This window comes from Drosophila virilis, chromosome 2 (assembly GCF_030788295.1).
Source record: "Drosophila virilis strain 15010-1051.87 chromosome 2, Dvir_AGI_RSII-ME, whole genome shotgun sequence".
In the NCBI taxonomy this organism is placed as follows: domain Eukaryota; kingdom Metazoa; phylum Arthropoda; class Insecta; order Diptera; family Drosophilidae; genus Drosophila; species Drosophila virilis.
In genome coordinates this window covers 1298880-1320231 of record NC_091544.1, presented here as the reverse complement: position 1 = coordinate 1320231, position 21352 = coordinate 1298880, and the positions used below count along the sequence as shown (strand labels likewise).

Here is a 21352-nt window from a genome sequence, read left to right as displayed (position 1 = left end):
TTTTGTAATCGGCTGTCGCTGTTATCGATAAGTATTGGTAAGTTTCGCAAGCAGCAGCTGATAGATGATGTGACGATAAATAAAAAAAAAAATTTCGACGTTTAATTAATATGTAACACAACAGCTACGCTACGACGTTTAATTAAAATTCCAAATTTCCAAATTGTGCTGTGTTTGTGCTCGCAAATAAACAGACTGTGCGCTCAGCCACAGTCTAGCAAGGGCAAGTGCAACCAAATTTGTTGTTTTGTCCCCAATCTAAAAAAAATACAAAAAAAAAAATAGCCTCAACGAGTGAAAGTTTTCTCGCCTTTGTTTTGTAATTGTAATTGTTTTTTTTTTTCTTGGCTGGTCTTGCTGCCATTTTCTGAGCCAATATTCACACGGTATGAGCGCTGCTCGTGGCTGACATCAATTTTCGATTTATATATATAAATCGCGTCGTCTCCCCTGAATTGGCCTTGTATTATTTGCGCCAGGTACCAATAAGACAGAAGAAGAATATGACAGAAAAAAAAACTAGCGCGAAACTATTTACATCCAAACCCATCAACCCCTACCCAACACCTCCCCCCCTAAATTCACCTTAACCCACACTGGCTATCAACAATTGCAGGCAGCGCAGCGCCCGAAGGCTGCCTGTGACGACACCACAGTGGAAAACAAGAAAGAAACAGTTATTTCAACGCAGCCGAAGATTAAATACCCTTGCATACATAAAACACATGTGCGATATAATTCTGTAGTGTTTTCATAATTACTCATTTACTGAGTTTTTTGCAAACAAGTGTGAAAAACTAACCAAAAAAAAAAAAATGCATTTCTTTGGCCTTGTAGGCATATGGCTTTTGGTGTTGCACATATGTGATAAGAATAGTGAAGTTTAAAGTTGAAAAAACTCAAAAATGTTCAAGATATTCAGCTATATGATAATGTTGTCCAATGTTTGTAAGATTTGGCTCAATATATCTTGAATAAGCACGAACTTAATTATGATATTGAATGCAATGTATTCTAAAAAATTGAATCGGTGGTTAATACTGATTTATTGTATATATTCCTTATGGTATTTTCCATTTAAATCGTGACACATTGAGTGACATTTATAATACCCGCCGCAGTTCAATAAAAAGAGTACAAATCATCGACCGAATTGTTAATATCTGCTCTGTTGCACTCTGTGCATATCTCCACACAAGCTGCTGGGGTCGGGTGTCGAGGGTTCGGGGTTCAAGGCCATCTTTTAAGCTCAATTAAAGCTTGTATATACATATATATATATATATATATATATATATATATATATATGTGTGTGTGTGTGCGTGTGTGTTAATGTTCTATATATTTTATTCAATTTTATTTACAACAACAGTTGACCGTCCAAGTCGACAGTTTTGTGGCTGAACGAAAGGCGCCCGGATAGATAGAGAGAAAGAGAGAGAGAGAGAGAGAGAGAGAGAGAGCAGAGCAGAGCCCGTGGATAAAGTGGAAGTCGGAACCGTAAACAGCTAAAGCTACTTTGTTGTCGCGCAAAAGATGTGCGATACCAGCGACAAGGCGCAGAAATGGAAATGTGAAATATGCACCTATGAGAACTATCCATCCTCCCTAAAATGCACAATGTGCCAGGCATCCAAGCCGTTGCTTAACGAGGATATCTTTCGGTAAGCTGTTGACATTTAACATATCAGCAACTGGTTTGTTAGAATTTGATATCTTTTGACAGTCTCAGTCCAGCGCAGACAATACACGACAACTACAGCGCGGAGGAGGCGGCAGCTGGTCTGCCCGTCGAGCCCACATCCACATGCTTTGCGCGCCAGCCCCAGGATCAGCCTCAGCAGCAGCCCCATACCCAGCAACAGCAGCTGGTGCGACACAGCAACGTAGCTGACAGCGAGAAATGGGCCTGCAAGGTGTGTACCTATCTCAATTGGCCACGCAGCCTGCGCTGCGTGCAATGCTGCACCAAGCGTGGCGGCGCCGCCGCAATGGAACCAGCTGCGGACAAGGAGACGAACAGTGCGGGCGAGGCGCTGCAAGCGCTGCGCATCAGCGGCTCCGATACGGAACTGAATGTCACGGAGAATAGCAGCAGCGGCAGGCAGCTAATTGGCGCTGCTGCATCCAACTCGAATCGCCGCAATCCCAGCCCCAGCATGGAGCCGCAAATCTGCAGCAATTCAACGCATCTCAATAACTTAGCGAACACATCTCACAGCCAGCAGCAGTCCCAGTCGCAGCCGCAGTTGACAAACCAACAGCAGCAGCAGCAGCAGCAGAACTCGACCACATCCTCTGCGCTGCAGCAGAAGCACTGCTACGTGGCAAAATGGGCCTGCAATGTGAGTGGCCAGTCCAATATATGTGGCAATAATATATATATTTAACATAATGTTCTTTATAACGTAGTCATGCACCTACGAGAACTGGCCGAAGAGTCTGAAGTGCTCGATGTGCGGCAAGACGCGCGAGCTGAGCGGCTCGGGATCACAGTGCGATCTGCATGCCTGCGCCAGCAGCATATCCGGCAGCAACAAGCAGTTGAACCAGCAGCAGCAGGAGGAGCAGCAACAGCAGCAGAACTCGGACACCGTCAGTGTCAACAACTCGTTCAATAAGAAGCATATTTATCAACTAGGTAGGCAGAAGGTCATATAGAAGGCCACACACTGTACACAATGTATAATGTATGTAGGATACCTCTCCTAATCTGTAGAGTATATATACTGTATATGTATATGTTGTATCGATTGAAAATTCCGTTTAATATTTTCCGTTTTTCTGCCCACAACAGGTTCTTCGGAAACCATCAACAACTGTGATACGCTGCAGGAACGCCAGGAGCGTCGTCAGCGTCAGATCAGACGCCAGGTCGACTGGCAATGGTTGAACGCATGCCTGGGCGTTGTGGAGAACAATTATAGCGCCGTGGAGGCGTATTTGTCGTGCGGCGGCAATCCGGCGCGTTCGTTGACCAGCAATGAAATTGCCGCATTGAATCGTAATTCGGCTTTTGATGTTGGCCACACGCTCATCCATCTGGCCATACGTTTCCATCGCGAGGAAATGCTGCCGATGCTGTTGGCACAGATCTCGGGCTCTGGGCCGGGCATTAAGCGTGTGCCCTCGTATGTGGCGCCCGATCTGGCAGCGGATATACGCCGGCATTTTTCCAATACACTGCGCATACGCAAATCCGGCCTGCCCTGTCACTATGTCCAGAAACATGCTACCTTTGCGCTGCCCTCGGAGATCGAAGAGCTGCCCATACCCATACAGGAGCAGCTGTACGACGAGCTACTCGATCGCGATGCCCAGAAACAGTTGGAGATGCCGCCGCCGGCCCTTAACTGGTCTCTAGAGATAACCGCGCGCCTCAGCTCACGTCTGCTGGTCCTATGGAATCGCAGTGCCGGCGATTGCCTCCTGGACTCGGCAATGCAGGCTACCTGGGGTGTTTTCGATCGCGACAACATACTCAGGCGCGCCCTGGCCGACACCCTACACCAGTGCGGTCATGTGTAAGTGGACCTGATGCAATCTTCAACGACAATCGTTTACTATTCTTGATTCACGTAGTTTCTTTGCCCGCTGGAAAGAGTATGAAATGCTGCAGGCGTCCATGCTGCACTTCACCTTGGAGGATTCACAGTGGGAGGAGGACTGGAGCACGCTGCTATCGTTGGCCAGTCAGCCGGGTTCCTCATTGGAACAGCTGCACATCTTCGCCCTGGCCCACATCCTAAGACGTCCAATTATTGTCTATGGCGTCAAATACGTTAAGAGCTTTCGGGGCGAGGACATTGGCTACGCCCGATTTGAAGGTGCGTGCCAGTATGATTTTCTTTACCCTTAACAAGGGCATATTTATTTTGTCATGTGTAATGCATTAAAAAAGACATCCACGATCCGAAAGGTTATATATATATATTCTTGATTAGTACCCTAAAGTCGCCATGTTTCCAACCGGTCGGTTTTTCAAGAATCCCTCGCACTTGGAAACTTTGCAATATTAATAATATCTTGGCCTATAAATATGAGCTCTCAAATTTCTTAACATTCACTTTTCCAGGCGTCTATCTACCTTTATTCTGGGAACAAAACTTTTGTACAAAATCACCTATTGCGCTGGGCTACACGCGTGGCCATTTTAGCGCTCTGGTGCCTATGGAGCCATTCTCGCGGATCGATGGGCGACGCGACGAGGCTGAGGATGTCACCTATCTGCCACTTATGGACTGCGAGCTGAAGCTGCTGCCCATACACTTTCTAACACAAACAGAGGTGAGTTTGCGGCCAAATTCGAATTTCACTTGTACTTGACCATCTTTTCTGATTGCAGGTGGGGAATGAGGAGACCATGATGCGTCAATGGCTGGACGTTTGTGTCACGGATGGCGGTCTGTTGGTGGCACAGCAAAAGTTATCCAAGCGTCCGCTGCTGGTGGCACAAATGCTCGAAGAATGGCTGAATCATTACAGACGCATTGCGTGAGTGCAGCTCAATTGATAGATATTAATATATAAATATGTGAATCACTTGATTGATCGATTCAACTTTTTAGACAAGTGATAACAGCGCCGTTTGTGCGTCGACCGCAGATAACCCATTACTCCAGCGATGGCGACTCGGATGAGGAGTAGCGGAGTAGGAGGACGCAGTAAACAGGGCCTCGGGTCTTCTTTGATGCGATTTTCGCTTGGTTGATGGATTTGGAAATGGATTGGTTATGAAAGAGAGCCGATACATATACGAAAAAACAAACAAACAAGAAATTTATATTTTAATTTGGTAGCAGGCAACAATTGAAAACGGTTGATTTGAATGCAATAGCAGCTCCTATGCACATGCAATTAGCTAATGGAATCTATATAGAGAAAAACAAGATATATATTTATATATATATATATATATATATATATATATATAGATATATGTATATATATACATAAATATAGCAGTTATTAAGTTGTAGTTGCAGGCAAACTAAAGGTTAAGCAGCAAAGTACTAAAATACATAAATTGATAATATATATATATATATATACATACAAGCATACATATTTCATATCCGTTTCCACATTAACGTTAGTGGATTTTAGTCAAATTTATTTGCGCGCCAGCGGGGGCAGACGAGGCAACATTACAAAAAACAAAAAAACAAAATCAATAATTCAATATTATACAGTAGTTTAAATTGCTAAAAAGAAGAATATTTTAATTCAATACATGAACGTAGCGCGAATGGAAATTGAAAAACAAAAAAACAGAGTATAAACAGTAAATTATATATGTATATGATTCTTAAATTTACCTAAGTATGTATGTACTTTTAAACTATGCAAAATCTCGATGTACTATTAAATTTTAACTTGTGAAAGAGCGCACCAATGTGGGTGAATATGAATTATGAATTTTATTCTAATTGTAATAGTTTTGTTAGTAATGTTATTATTATTATTATTATTATTATTCTAATGTCTAAGAAAGCTTATTGTGCAAATGTACACGCAAAACGCATTAAAAACAAAATAAAACTTATAAGAAAACAGATTTTCATTTCGTTCAGAATGACCGCCTTTGATATCGATAGATAGTTCGGCGCTGGTAATCGATAGTCTGGCTGGTTCATCCCTATTTGTATCTGAGATATTCTCTCAATGCGGCTCATTTAAAAGATAGTCGCTTTGTTGCTGCCGTCGTCGTCGCTTGTCGGTGCCGTTTGTTGCTGCGCGGGGTTTTTTTTGGATAGCTTCAAATTGGAATATATATTTGTTAAGCAACCGTAGCAAGAAGTACATAGAAAAAAACCCGAAAATATAATTTCACTGTGATTTTGTCGGTTATTTGGACAGAAATACCATTTTGTGAATGCAAAAAAGCCGAATGCGCAACGAGTTCGCGTCAAACACATACATACACACATACACTCACTGCGCCAGCCACCTACAATTGATACATAAATACACGTGAATTGCGAATGCATACAAGAAAGATACAAATAGAAAAAATTCTAAGCAGAAGAAAAAATTGTTAGTGTAGTGAAGTGAAGTAAAGTGAAGTGAAGGGGAAGGCTGAATTAGTAGTGGTGACCTGTGCGCCTATATAGCGGTTGTTGTTGTTGTTGCTTTCTATACGTGCGTGCGTGTGTGTGTGTGTGTTACCCTCCCCCATATTGCAGGCGCTAGTGTGAAGAGCATAGCAGTATTTCTCGCAATGGGTAAGTTGTTTGTAGTTGTAATGCCGACACTGAATACGATTGTCTTACTGCGTATGTGTGTGTGTGTGTGGTTGAGCGCACGAAATTGCGCAAAGGCAAATGCAAAGACCACGAGCGCCAGTAAAAGAGGGTGGCCTGTGCCGCCAGCTCTCTCGCTCTCTCTCATTTTCGTTCTCTGTGTGTGCTCTCACAGTTATGGATGTGTGCGTGTATACTTGTGTACATATATAGTTTAGTTGATGGTATTAACGCATTAGTCGCGTATTATGGCACGGCATAAGAAAAACCAGTAAAATAGTGCTGTGTTTGTGTGTGTTTGCGTGTATGCAATTGTTAATCAATATTGGCCAGCTGGTGGAGCCCATCGTCATCTGAGAGAGCAACACCAATAAACCACAAACACACACACACACACATATATATATATATATATATATATGATTGGCTATCATCGTCCACTCCCCGTTTTGGTTCTCAGCTGCGATGACGTCAGAATTGTTGTAAGAACAAGTTATTTTTTTCGGTTCTACGATACCTTCCTGCCCACTGGCCCCACTACACCCGGACAGCGCCCTCAATTGTCGGCCATATCAGGCGAATCAGATTCAAAATGCAACTGCAATTACACACGATACCGTTAGGGCGTCGTCATCATGAATACCTGTTAATTTACCGTTCGCCACGGTCGCTGGGAACCAACTGCAGCTGGGATTCCGATGGTAACCCTAGCCGCTAGCCCAGCCTGTAATTGCATAGCCCTTTTTCAGTTTCTGCTTCTGCTTCTGCTGCTACTTCTCCTACTACTTCTTCTTCTACAATTGTTTATGATTAATTGCTTTGGCTCTTCGTCCGGTTCTTTGGCCCTAATTAAGTGCATGTGCTCAGGCTCTCGGCTTTCGGCTTTTGGACTGCGCCAGCGAACACTTGTAGTTGTGTGCGTGCTTAAAATGCCTAATTGACTTGGGCGCCCCTCACACCCGCACACCCCCTCGCCCAATATGGCGACATGTCCATAATGTGCAGCGCTCGTTCAACGATCTCTACGCAAAAGGCTTAACAATAGCCAGAAAAAACAACAACTGCATTGGAGAGAGAGCAAGAGTGTGCAACTAGGAGATACCCTGTAGGCGAGTACATTTGTTATGCGGCTGTTATTAACTATTAGGGTCATAAAAATGACATTTAATCGTATTAAGTATATAAATATATGCAAGCAATGTCGTCTTCTGGCTGTTACCACAACTACCCTTATTTTGTGCCCATTTGCAATGTGTACAGGGTATCACAGTAGCAACAACAACAACAACTGCTGCTCAACATGAATTCATGTCGGGCGCATTGACTTCGCATTGGGCCTCGCTTTTGGCTGCGGTTTTTGATGTTCGTTGCGGCGTTTGTTTTTTTTTTTTACTTAGTTTCCTTTTTCCACATAATACAAATGAAAACGAAAGGGGGCAAAAAGTAGCTGCCCCCGCTTGTTGTACCCTCCGTGCCCCTCGCTCCCCTATAGTGCATTTTGTGGCACTTTTCTCATTTATTTGGTCGTTGATTTGTTCACGTCTGTCTCTCATGCTGCGCTCTCCCCTCTCCCCCGCGGACGGGTTATATAGGTCAGAGCACTTGCATAGAAAGCGACGGCAACTCCTCTTCAGCTCCTCTTCAGCCGGGAAGACGACGTCGCGGCGTCCGTTCGACTAATTGAATGCTATTTTCGTAGACGCAGCGTCATCATCATCTCTCGCATTTACGTACTTTGCTGCGCGGCGCTTTTCTTTTCACTTTCTCACTTTTTCGTCTAATAAGCATACAGGAAACACAATCAACAGCAAATGAAATAACTGTAAAAGTGACCATTGTCGAGAGAGTGCAAGACTAAAAGTGTACCCTGCAATCGCACTTGCATATCATTTACTCGGCTTTTTCCTTAAATTTTATATATATGTAACTCATTTAGCCAAATTATAATAGATGATAGATGTGTAATTATCATATATGTTTGAAAATGAGTTTAAAGTCGATTGGATGTAGGACAAAAAAGTGCACTCAACACTTTTCAGCCCACTTTTCACTACTGAGGTGAGCCTCAAAAATCTTTGATGCACATATTCGTCCCTTAACATAAGTTATGCCTGACCTCTAATTTCCACACAGAAGGGATAACTTTTACGAAAATGTGTGAAACACTTCTCAACTGAATTAGCAAAAAGATCTTTAAGAATGAGTTTGAGAATAAATAAGTTTACCCAATCGACTTTCGATATAGATATAGATATAGATATAGATATAGATATAGATATAGATATAGATATAGATATAGATATAGATATAGATATAGATATAGATATAGATATAGATATAGATATAGATATAGATATCGATATAGATCTCGCTATAGCTAGATTAGATATAGATATATATATATATATAGATATAGATATAGATATAGATATAGATATAGATATAGATATAGATATAGATATAGATATAGATATAGATATAGATATAGATATAGATATAGATATAGATATAGATATAGATATAGATATAGATATAGATATAGATATAGATATAGATATAGATATAGATATAGATATAGATATAGATATAGATATAGATATAGATATAGATATAGATATAGTATACTCTATGTTAACGTATACTAGCTAAGCATACCCTATATTTTGGCTCTACTGGGTGCATTGTATGTAGAAAAGCCATAAAATATTACGTATACGCCAGGTAGAGCAGCGCATAAAAAACACTTGCTAAGCAATTTGAATTTTTGATGAGTAATTCGTTGAATACACACACAAGTGTTTGTATAAGAGTGTGCATATGTATTTTCGATTATGTTATGGCTCTTCACCATAAAAACAAATACTCATGTATTTGGTGTAGAGCCATTTGGTATACGAGTGTGTGTGGGCGTGGCGTTTCGAGCTGATTGAGAAATGGAAAATCTACAGAATATACAAAATATTCGCTGTCTGTTAAATGTGGCCGGGTTTTTCGTTGAGCCTTGACCTGCATTGTCCTCGACATTATCCCGATACGCAAAGCTTTCAAGTGTCACGGACTTGACGCACATTTAACTGACAGGGATCCGGGGCTGGGATTGGTGTAATCTGCGAGCTCGTTGAGTGTATTTTGTGTGTTTGTGTTAGTTGGCATTGGCCTCTTCAGGGTCGTCGCACAGTTTTTATACTCTGTAAGATGTGGGATGGGATATTTTGCTTTTGCGCATAGTTATACAGTTATATTAGAAGATAAGGAAGTCTTTTATCTCTTTTAATTACAGTTTGAAAGCAATTTTCGGGCTAAGACTTAAGAGCCACTTATTCCATAAACACGAAAGCTGTTCCTTAACTATTTTAATCTGCACCGGTCGAATCATAATTAATTGTACAACCCAATTTCCCAAAGTTTTCAAAGTTTGAACGTCATCACTTAAGCATTACAGTTTTAGAGCCACTAGCTCCATATTCAGAAAGAGTTTTCTTTTACTATTTTTACCTGTACTCCCTCTATTATTTGGAAGGCTGACACCCAATCTCATAAATCAAGAAGACACTGTTTATATTTCATTGGTTCTGTGCTGTTGGGCTTACAGTTGTAGATCTACTGAATCCACAATATTCTCCAATACTTACCAAAACAGATCGAACACCGCCCAGTCCCAGCATTTTTATTAGATTGATCCCGAGCGCAACCCACTATTCGAAAAGGTCGACACAAAACTCAATTTTCATTAATCATAGTTGCAAAGCCACTGTTCTACAGTTTTGGAGCCATTTATCCCTTAGTGAAGAAGGTTCCCGCCCAATCCCACCGTAATCGTAACAAAACGATCGATATTTTCTAGACGCAGCTTGAGAGTCCTTGCGGTTGTGCTTACAGTTTTCTACTGAATTCACAATTTCCAGCAACTCGTTTAAGTTCCAGTTTCAATGGCTACTGATCTACAGTTTGGGAGGCACTCATCCCAAGCAGATACCATTCCAATTGTTTTCATCAGCTATTGCGCTGCAAACAGAGTATTGCGCAGTCGGTTGCGTCAAGCGGCGTTGCTCTGTTTTTTGAGGTTAGGAATGTTCTGCTAGAGCGGGGCGCGGCTTGATTTAATTAAAAATGAGGCCTGCAGTTGACCTCTCAGCGCCAGCAAAGCCCAACAATATGCACAACAACAATTTAACCTTGGACTTGCCTCCGCGCCTGCGTCTGGCTGTGGAACGTGTTTGTTTGTTGCTCAAATTCAGATTCGAATTCAAATTCGCTGCCGAATGTTGTTTTTGTTTTATTTTTTATTTTGTTCCTTCCCATAACCAGTTTGTGAGGTCTTTTTTGTGGCACAACTCCAAATTACTTGAACTCAACGCGCGTTTCGTGGTGGGTCGCATTCGGTTCTCCGATGACGACGACAACGACGTTGCGGATGACATCATGCCCGGAGCCGAGGCACTAAAAAATCGCTGCCGTAATTACAATAAAAACTTTTTTCATTATTTAGCCGGGACTGAAAAGCGAGAGCCGCAGCGCAGATGATCTGACATGAAAATAACAGTTTTCGCCACAGTTTACAGAGAAAAGCTGAGGCTCATGTAATTAACATAAAGCTGCTAAACGAGCGAGGGTTGGGGATAGGGTAGTGGTGGAAGGGGGTGGGGGGTATTTAGAGTCAATAAACAAAATGCCAAATTCAATATGCGAAACGCTGAAAAAAATGTCTGTGATTGCATAATAAACAAACGAGCAGCATTAAAAAAAAAAAAATAAATTTAATTGAAACGAAGCACACGTATGCGTATTACGTGCGAGTGTGTGTGTGTGTGTGTGTGTGTGTGCGAGTATATATGTACGTGAGAGCGTACGTGTGCTTGTGCGTGTATTAACTGCGGGCTTCGTTCAGCGAGCAGACGTCACCATTTTAATGCAACTGTATTAGTATTGGGTTAACGGTATTGTTGCTGTTCCATTTGCTATTTATTGCGCGCGGCTTTGCTTATCAATAAGAATTCTATTTTGGAGGCAGAGAACAGCAAAAAGTAACCAAAACAGCGACACAAAAGCAAACTGCAAATGTACAAAAAAAAAAAACAAGTAACAGGTTCTAGTCGGGAGCTCCCGACTAGGGGATACCGTGAACCCTCTTCTTCCAACATCAAATGCATATATATATTCTATTTTAGAAGCTATATGTCAAGTTTGGGGACTCTAGCTCTCATTATTTACCAAAATTGCCCAAAAAACCGTATATCGATATCGATTTTTATCGATTGCTTGGAAACGGAGTAAGTTATCGATTATCTGCACTAGGAGCATCTAAAATTTCAAGTCGGACGGACGGACGGACGGACAGACGGACATCAAGAATATATATACACTATGGGGTCGGAGATGCTTCCTTTTTTGCCTGTTACATTCATTTGGATTTCGCACAACTACAATATACCCTTATAACCATTTTTAATGGGTTCAGGGTATAAAAACAACAAGGAAAATCAAAAAAGATCATTCAAAAAAGTCAACAACGAACATGTAAAAGGCCAAATATGAAACAAGTTAAGACGACTAACAGCTGATCGACTGGCTGATACCCTGTCTTTTCTTATATAACGTGACAGCTATTGTCCATCTTCTGTCACTCTAATATAATATTTGTGTATGCTCTAATGTCTCCATATAAAACTGTTTGCCCTGACTGACCTACCGACTGACTGACTGATTGGTGATGAACGCACAGTCCAAACCGTAAGCGTCTTTTTTTAATTCAAGGGAAATTCTGGCGATACATAATATTGCCGTCTGTATAATCTCTGAGATATGCTCATAAACTGCGACTGATATTTATCGATATTTTCCCAAATTGCTCCGAAATTATCGATAGTTTGAAGTAGCCATAAAATGCGCATGGTACATTTCAATTTGGCTATAAAAATGGTTGCTTAAAATCGATATTTATCGATATTGAAACTTCCAAACTACCGATAATTCGATATTTATCGATTAGGAAACCTCCGATCTATTGATAATTCAATTTTTATAGGCAGTGCAATACTTTTATTCAACATTTGAGATCTATAGCTCTTTAATTCTCCAAGTTAGACGAATAGAGAAATATATATACATTATGACGTCAGCAATGCTTTCTTTTACAGGGAAGCCAGAGGTCAACCACACGCACGAAAAAAACAGACCAAAAATAAACAACAACAAAAAATAATAAGCATATCTGAATATTATGTGCTTCCATGAAAATTGTACAATGAACAAACTTTTGTATTTTCCCATTTGCCCATTGTGCACATTTTATTTATTTTGATTTTTATTTTTATTTTCGTTATCTTTGAAAACAATCGAGGCTTTCGGGCTCGACACAAAAGATCAACACATCCGTCATGGCCAGCAATTTGTTACGTTCCAGGTCTGTCGACCTTTTCCGACCGTGTTTGTCGTAGCTCCCCCAGTTCTTCCCCCCTCCCCCCTGTCCGCGGCACAGACCCCACCATGGTGCCACTTTAGTTAGTTCTAGAAAAAGCTTTTTTGGCTTTGGTTTAAACATTTGCTGTTTACAGGGAACCATTTTATATTTATTATGCTTTGGATATTCTCGCAGAGAAAGCGTTGCGAAAGCAAAATAATAAAATAATAATGAAAAGTTGCGTTGGGTTCAGGGTTCAGCGATCAATTATTGCATTTTTAAAAAGAATTGTGTTTCGATTTGGAATAATCTTTTAATTTAGAGAAAATATAAAAGTGTTTGGTTTTGAACTTCTTTTCAATATTTGTCACTAGAAACATTTTTAGTGAGCTATCAGAGAAATCATGAGATATTATTTAAATCCTACAACACATGGCTAAATCTGACCGGTGTTATATATATATTCTCTCGTTATCTTTAGTTCTCCAGCTCCGCTTTATATTTATCTTTCTATATTTGTCTCTTTTGCACTTTTTGCACTCTCTCTCCCTCTCTCTCTCTTTTTCTCCCTCTCTCTCTCTCTCTCTCTCTCTCTCTCTCACTTATCACTTATCGATCATTCTGCTTGCTTTAACTGTATTCTGGTTATTTTATCTCTTATCTTTGCACCTTTGAGAACGTCTGTGTCACCTTGTTGACTTCCTATCTTTATACAAACATATGTGATATGATTGTAAATATATATATATACACATATATACACATATTGATATATTAAGACAACTGTTGAGAAAGTCCCCTAATAGCTAAATATAATTGCATATGGAGCAGACCTTTCTCACCTGTGCTCTGCGGCTTACCTGTTGTTCCACACTTGTGCACACAAAAACAGATACAACAACTAGACACTTGTGCCTACCTTATAGGGTATATGTACAGTGAAAGCTCGCTACAGTGTTTTTACTTAGTCAGGTGTTGATTATAGATAGGTTAGAGAAGAAAAGAAAAGCGAGGAAAAATATCCTTTCTATCAATATACATTTTGACATATTTTATTACAAGAAATGATTTTGAAAAATATTATTTGTTGACTTTTAACAAAAATTTCTTATCATTTCTTTTATATTTTAAAAATTGGTTTAAGAAAATTAAAATTAAAAAATTTTATTATATTATTAAATATTATTTTCGGGCTAGTAAAAATATTTCTTTTCATTTCATTTCTTCTTTTTAATATTGTTAAAAAAAAGAAAAGATTTTCGTTAATATTTTCTCTTTAATTTTGTAATGTGAAGTTCTTTAGCAGAGCTTTCACTGTATTTGTAGACATAGATATCTTAGTCGCCCTTGGCCTTATCAATGATAAGATTAATTGCTCGCCACGCGCATGACTCATGCGAATAATAAGTTGAGTGTGTGTGTGTGTGTGTGTGTGTGTGTTTGAGTGGGCCTGGACTTATTAGACAGACACATAGAATATATATACTTATATAGATGAAAGACCTACTGTCACATAAGATACACACACACCTATATACAAGCAAAAACTATATATACATATATATCTATATATATTTATAAGAAATCTGAACTGCGCTCAGACAAGAGTCAGTCAAAACGGCACAAGGTTGGGGCATTATCGCATCACATGCATATGACATCAGCGTATACGTACAATGCGGCGTATACGTAATCCGTGAATGAATTCAAGTACTCTAATTTGTATTTTCTCTCTCTCTGGCTCCCTCTCTGCTGCAGGTAAACAAAAAATCTACTGTGCAAAATGCACAAAGAAATGCTCCGGCGAGGTGCTGCGCGTGGCTGACAATCATTTCCACAAGGCGTGCTTCCAGTGCTGCCAGTGCAAGAAATCCCTGGCCACGGGCGGCTTCTTTACCAAGGATGGCGCCTACTATTGCATACCGGACTATCAGCGGATGTATGGCACAAAGTGTGCCACCTGTCAGCTGTATGTGGAGGGCGAGGTGGTCAGCACCATGGGCAAGACGTACCATCAGAAATGCTTCACTTGCTCCAAGTGCCAGCTGCCATTCAAGTCCGGCAGCAAGGTGACCAACACCGGCAAGGAGGTGCTCTGCGAGCAGTGTGTCACGGGCGGATCGGCCGTCACGTCGCCAACGACGGCGGCAGCTCGGCCCGCATCTGTTGCGTCGCCGGCGCCGCCGGCGGAGAGTCCCACACGGGCGACTGCCCATCAGCAGGTGACGAGCGGTGTGCTGTCGCATAAGGCGCATCTAAAGGAGGACTATGATCCGAATGATTGCGCCGGCTGCGGCGAGCTGCTGAAGGAGGGCCAGGCGCTGGTCGCTCTGGACAGGCAGTGGCACGTCTGGTGCTTCCGCTGCAAGTCCTGCAATGCGGTGCTCAATGGCGAGTATATGGGCAAGGATGGGGTGCCATATTGCGAGAAGTGCTATCAGAAGAGCTTCGGCGTCAAGTGCGCCTACTGCAATCGCTTCATTAGCGGCAAGGTGCTCCAGGCCGGCGACAACCATCACTTCCATCCGACCTGTGCCCGCTGCACCAAGTGCGGCGATCCGTTTGGCGATGGCGAGGAAATGTACCTGCAGGGCAGCGCCATCTGGCATCCGCGCTGCGGTCCCGGTCCCTCCGAGTCCGGCATCATACTGAACGGTTCCGGCGGCGCCAGGCCGGGCACCACATCCGTCACCGGCGGCGTCTCCAATGGCAACTTTACAGACACCGAATGCGATCGCATGAGCTCCAGTGCGCTTAGCGACATGGTAGGTGCGGGGGCGACTCTAGGGTATCCCTAATCTATGGTCGGGTCAACTGAATGGCATACGGCACCAGGAAGCGTAATACAGCTGCTCCTGCGCCTGCTACTAATACGAATGCCTAGCTACACTGCACTCAGAGAAAAAAAACCGTGTACAAACGTGCCAAGCTCGAAATTTCTTAGCCTCAGCTGGAAGTTCTTGTTTTAAGAATATTTTTTTAAAATCAAAATTTCTTAATGCAAGAGTCAGACATATCTCTAACCAAGAAATCTTATGCAGTAAGTGCATTCAGGCAAATAATAATTTTGTTCTCAAATCAAGGCAAAATGTTTAAATTCGGCGGAAGTATCAAATTTTGTATACATTTTTTTTTTTAAATCTTTATTATTCCAAAAACTCGAAATTTAAGGCTCAAATAACTTAAATGCAAGAATTTTGTTCCTTAATAGGTAAAACTTAAAAATTAGCTGAAATCCGAAATCTTATTAAAGTTTTTATTAAAGAAAAATCTATTTAAAATTATTAAATCAAGTGGAAACGTTGTCAAAATTAAGAAAAAAAAATACTTCAAATTTAATAAACAAAAACTCAGTTCAAAAAAGTTGTTTACGTTCCGTACGTTTATAAATTTTAACATTGAGAATGTTTTTACTTATTTGAAGTAAGAAACTTCTAGCAATAAGTTAATTTTTTTTAGCCTTTAAGAATTTTTAAAAAGGCTAAAGAATTTATTGTTTTGAGAACAGAATGCTATAAATTCTAATCCAGTTATGCTAGATTTTCCGAAGGCCGTTTTTCTCTGAGTGTAGAAACATAACCACACACACAAACACAAGCACACTCACACACACAGACACACAAGCACACACACACTCTCACACAACTGTCAAACACCTTGACCTGCCTTTCGCACCTAATTTGCAATTTATTTTTCTTTTTTATTATGATTTGTGTTTTATTTTTTTTTTTTTGTGCATTTAAGTTTTTTTTTTTCTAATTGTTTGGAGCTTGCATTTTGATTTATTTTCGTTCGTTTTCAGTACATCCGTTCCAGAACACCGAGTTTTAATGGTTCACTTTATTCCTCTAGCCGCAAGGTTTGTTTTATGATTTTATTTAAACAACTTTTAAGTTCTATTTGTTTACTTATTTATTTAGCTGCGATAGCCAAGCTTAACTAAAACCCCAAGCACCGCATGTCACACTATATAAAGAGACAACAATTTACAACTTGGTCGACTATATGTATACCCTTTCGCCCCCCCCTTCTCTGTATTGCAGCACTATCGCACCGTCAGCCCGGGTCTGATACTGCGCGAGTACGGCCGGCCGATTGGCGAGGATATATCGCGCATCTATACCTATAGCTATCTGACAGATGCACCGCATTATCTGCGCAAGCCGATCGATCCGTACGACAAGACGCCACTGTCGCCGCATTTCCATAGGCCGGCCTCCTATGCGACGACCAGCAATGCGGGCTCCGTGGCCGGCAGCCGGCCGCCATCGCGTCCACATTCGCGCACGCGCAGCGCCATGAAGGTGCTGGTGGATGCCATACGCTCGGAGACGCCGCGTCCGAAGAGTCCCGGCATGAACAACGAGGAGCCCATTGAACTGTCGCACTATCCGGCGGCCAAGAAGCCGCCACCGGGCGAGCAACCCAAAATCGAAAGAGATGATTTCCCGGCACCGCCCTATCCCTATACGGATCCGGAGCGCAGGCGGCGCTACAGCGACACCTACAAGGGTGTGCCCGTATCGGATGACGATGATGAGGACAACGAGAACGGCAAGCGAACCAATGGCAAGGTCAAAAATGGCGAGGAGCAGTCGTAAGTTAACCTCGATTACAGGGTAGGGTGTTTGTTAATGTATGCAACTGTCTAGAAGAGGTTTATAGGGTATATATGTTTGCGATCGGAACAAAGAGTTGATGAAATAGAAGAAAGAAAAAACCGCACTCGCGCTCAATTTTAGTATACTTTATCTATCGATATCTACTACCATTTACATTATATCGATAAAAATGAATTCATGCCGAATCGAATCTATCTATCGATACTACTTCCACTTTCATAATATCGATAAGAATGTCGAATCGATCTAATCGATTTAATCTAATCGTCAAAACAGTTAATCAGAGTGAAAAATTGCATTTTGGAGCAGAGAAAAGAGAAAAAGTGCTAGGGTATCTGTTAGTCGGACACGCTCGATACTTTGACTAATTCTAATTGAATTTCGCATTCTAGACGTCTGCATCGGGAGGCCGAGCAACTGGAGAAGCTTAACTCGGGCATTTGCTCGGTCATTGCCAAGGACCTTAAGGAGCACGCCAAGTACAGGAAATGGAAGCAAAACAATCTGGATCCGCGCAATGCCTCGCGCACGCCTTCAGCCTCCAAGGAGCCGGTATATAAGTTGAGGTAGGCCCCTTAAATAAATCTTTAAAATACGAATCTAAACTTTCTGCTTCGAACAGATACGAATCGCCCATTGGCGCCTCGCCGTCGCGCAATCTGGATCATCAGAAGCCCTTCTACGAGGATGAGATGTTCGATCGATCCACCAGCTATCGCGGCTCACTGGGCAAATCGCTGGGCAATGCGCCCAGCTACAATGGTAAACATTAGACAAGTGCCAGACACGGCTGCAAACCTCACAAAATTAGCCTTGTGGCAATTTTATATGTAATCCTTTAGAGGGTATTGTAGTTTGTAATTAAAGGGATATCGCATAGAAGGAGACATCTCCATTCGCATAATGTATACATACTCTTGATCAGTATCCAAGACGATATAGCCAGGTCTTAGCCATGTCTCCTGTCCGTCTGTCTGTCTATGTAAAGTGACCTCTCGTAATATTTATAGATTTATTTGGAAACCATTTTGATTTTCTATATATGCTCCAGATATACTGAGGAGCATTACTATATGGATCCAAAATAACCAATCATTGGAAAATTAATACTTCCAGTAGAACCTCTTTCATGGAACCTAATCTGAAGATAGCTTTAAATCGAATGTCCAATTTTTAATGAAGGAATATAGCTTAATATATTTGTATTTCATTTTTTCAAATATGCTTATATATTACACACACATTCAGAGCATGAATCGTTAGTCCTTTCTGAAACTAACTGTGTGGATTATCCAACCGGCTAGGCCTCAAATAGGTTTGCAGCCTGTTGCTAGGGCTAGTTTGTAGAATCTGATCGTAGGCGCGTTTCGTGCGGTTCAGTTTTGTCAATCTATATATATATATTATATCTGGACCAATTACGTTTCTAGCCATACATTCCTATCGCTCGCCGCCCAAGCCCGGATATGGATTCAAAACGAGCACCATGCCGCCCTACATACGCAACGGCTACAGCTCCGTAAGTGCTGGCAGCTCTGGGACTGGCTGCTCCCTGGTTGCCTGTCTGAGTCAAATTGTCGTGGCATTTTGTAGCTAAACCAAATTAAACAGCCTTTTGTAACTGTCGTATCTCTAAGTACTTAACACTTGCCTAACTCCTGTTGCTCACTCACCCAAAACTCCATTTGTCTCTCTCTCTTTGTTGCGGCTGCTGCACTCCGGCTCGGTTCCTTGGTTCGGTCTACTAACTAATTAAAATCTCAACTGGTTGGTCTGCTGCTTCCTTGTGCCTTGTGTCTCTAACATTTACTTTACAACTATTTATCTCTGTGTGTGTGTGTGTGCGTTTTTTGCCTATGCTATCTATGTGCCTGCCACACCTATCACTAACAATTATCACACTACATCAATCATGCCATACATCTTACATACATCACATAACATCACACACACACACAACTCGGGCTCAGTGGTGAGCGCTCTGCGTCATGTACCCAAACCCGGATACGGCTTGGCCCCACGCTCTCACACATTCAGTTCCACAACATCCGCCGCCGCCACGATGCATGGTGCCACTGTAAGAATGCTTTGGTTGTTGCTTTTCCACCCTTTTTTTTTTATTTTTTATCTCAATTCTCGTAGAGCTATTTGTTACCTGGAATGCCTTAGCTTCTTCTTGTTTAGTTGGTCAACAAGCCATCAATCACATTTACGCACATTTTCGTAGTCACGCACTGTTCTCCTTTTCATTTCGGTTTTTGGCATGCCTTCAACGTCCTGCGTACATCAGTCTAATCGATTTTACCTTTCCACATTGCACACAGGACTTCTCGTATGGAGGTCTGGGCGACAAAACGCACAGCACGGACTTGAGCTGCGGCAAATCAGAGGGTAAGTTTGAAGTTTATCAACATATTGGGTTACCTTCCTTAACACTTTTTGTCCTGACTGACTGATTGATGATCAACGCGAAGGAGCTAGGGATTTTAATTTTGTGCAGAAGTTAGCTTTTGTGATGTCAGTGGGAATTTTGGATGGAAATTCGGGAAATTCCTACCTGGGGAGAATGTATAACCTTTGCTTTAAGAAAGCGCACTCCCTTGGGTGAAAAATATGGTGTCTAATATAAAAAAGTTGAATGCTCCAAGCCAAACACGAAAATTGACTGATAACCGATTTAAAATTGAATCATAAATACTCTATATTATTATGTGTTTCCTAATTCTTGGCAAATCCACATTCTTGTGTGAAAAATAGATGGATATACATATATTTCATAGAAAAAGGTTGAATGAAAAACAAGTAGATTATGAATTGAATGAAAAATACTTTATATATTATATGGATTTTTTTACCCATTGAAAGTTGGTTTAATACATGTTTCTTAATGTTCGGCAAATCCACTCCCGTGCGTGAAAAAAGGGTGGTTCTATAGGAAAACCGATTTTCAATTGAATGAAAAACACGCTGTATAACAAATTAATATATTTACCTTCTTTTTGCAGCTTCGGTGGACTCAATTACTGAGGGCGATAGGCGCGCTCTGATGGGCGGTGAGTTGCCCGCCTCGAGCACATACTCGGGCGCCTTGTCCTATCATTATCCGCAGGCAGGACTCATTAGACGCAGCCTGCCCAATATGGCGCACTCGATGCTGGTGCACGAGCCGGCCAAGATCTATCCGTATCACATATTGCTTATAACGAACTATCGTCTACCATCCGACGTTGATCGCTGCAACTTGGAGGTGGGATCCATTTGATAAACAGTTTTTGTATCTATAAAATCTAATATTCCTCTCATACCACAGCGTCATTTGTCCGACATCGAGTTCGAGCACATCTTGCAGTGCGCCAGATCTGAGTTCTACAGGCTGCCCCAGTGGAGGCGCAATGAGCTGAAGCGACGCGTGAAGCTCTTCTAAATGGCTGACCGCTTACCCGAGCGAGCTCCAGCCTGCGACGAAACCAAAACAATTACCTAAACTTTTTGAGTGGTTCTTAACTATTAAACAATGGCAGCAAATGGCCTGAAACAATAACAAAAAAAAAACAAAAATATAAGAAAAACTATGCTAATTTCACAGCCAGTTTTCGAAACACGCTTTAAATATATAGTTGAAACATAAAGAAACAAAAAAACAAGCAACAAAAAAAAAAATGAAAAATAGTTACATTTGAAGTACGGACTGCGCCACACGTCAGCTCCAGTTTATTTTTTTAAGCATTAGTTGCGCTGATACTATTTAAATTCTATAAGAAAACCAAAACTTGAAACATCATCGGCATCGGCCGAAGTTAAAATACCCTAGCAGAACTACTTAAGCATTTAAGAACCTAAGTCTGCCAATTAGAGTCCGATATTGTAAGATGAAACTTTCAATCTAATCTACGACCAGCCCAAGCTAGAGGAGCTCTGCGAGGGTAGCCCAGAAATGTATACAAATTGCAATTAGTTAAAACACTCTGGCAAAGCTTTTTATATAATTAAAGAATACTACAGCGGCTAATCCCCGAGAGGAGTGCATCAAAGAAAGAGAAATAAATGTACCTACTTACAAATTCAAGAGTATAATTAGCTGCATGCAA

General features: G+C 41.4%; 2 protein-coding genes across 9 annotated transcripts; both read left to right on the top strand.

The window, feature by feature from the left end:
- The first annotated feature begins 77 nt into the window (after positions 1-77).
- Positions 78-4910, top strand: LOC6634895 (ubiquitin thioesterase trabid). Of its 2 annotated transcripts, none has more exons than XM_032439363.2 (9): positions 78-223; positions 1373-1664; positions 1727-2345; positions 2413-2641; positions 2798-3524; positions 3583-3827; positions 4076-4287; positions 4346-4494; positions 4569-4910. In XM_032439363.2, exons 2-9 carry the CDS (start codon positions 1537-1539, stop codon positions 4645-4647), a joined length of 2388 nt encoding a protein of 795 aa, XP_032295254.1. In that variant the 5' UTR covers positions 78-223; positions 1373-1536; the 3' UTR covers positions 4648-4910. The 2 variants fall into 2 exon arrangements, with proteins under 2 accessions (XP_032295254.1, XP_070063668.1); XM_070207567.1 differs by lacking the exon at positions 78-223 and adding an exon at positions 460-479.
- A 779-nt stretch (positions 4911-5689) lies between these two features.
- Positions 5690-21338, top strand: Unc-115a (Uncoordinated 115a). 7 transcript variants are annotated; one of them, XM_032439361.2, is made up of 10 exons: positions 5691-6224; positions 14401-15407; positions 16445-16501; positions 16686-17239; positions 17657-17830; positions 17887-18026; positions 19235-19341; positions 19589-19655; positions 20270-20511; positions 20575-21338. In XM_032439361.2, exons 1-10 carry the CDS (start codon positions 6221-6223, stop codon positions 20686-20688), a joined length of 2466 nt encoding a protein of 821 aa, XP_032295252.1. In that variant the 5' UTR covers positions 5691-6220; the 3' UTR covers positions 20689-21338. The 7 variants fall into 7 exon arrangements, 6 of the variants coding, with proteins under 6 accessions (XP_032295252.1, XP_032295253.1, XP_015024856.1 ...); XM_002058446.4 differs by lacking the exon at positions 19235-19341 and adding an exon at positions 18695-18783 and having other exon boundaries at positions 5693-6224; XM_070207566.1 differs by lacking the exon at positions 5691-6224 and adding an exon at positions 14132-14269.
- The last annotated feature ends 14 nt before the right edge of the window (positions 21339-21352 follow it).

Coding starts and splice junctions, on each gene's coding strand:
- LOC6634895 (XM_032439363.2), top strand. CDS start 1,537: ATGTGCGATACCAGCGACAAGGCGCAGAAATGGAAATGTGAAATATGC. Junction 2,346..2,412: donor TGGCAAAATGGGCCTGCAAT/GTGAGTGGCCAG, acceptor TTTATAACGTAG/TCATGCACCTACGAGAACTG. Junction 4,288..4,345: donor ACTTTCTAACACAAACAGAG/GTGAGTTTGCGG, acceptor TTCTGATTGCAG/GTGGGGAATGAGGAGACCAT.
- Unc-115a (XM_032439361.2), top strand. Junction 15,408..16,444: donor CCAGTGCGCTTAGCGACATG/GTAGGTGCGGGG, acceptor GTTCGTTTTCAG/TACATCCGTTCCAGAACACC. Junction 19,656..20,269: donor GAGCTGCGGCAAATCAGAGG/GTAAGTTTGAAG, acceptor TTCTTTTTGCAG/CTTCGGTGGACTCAATTACT.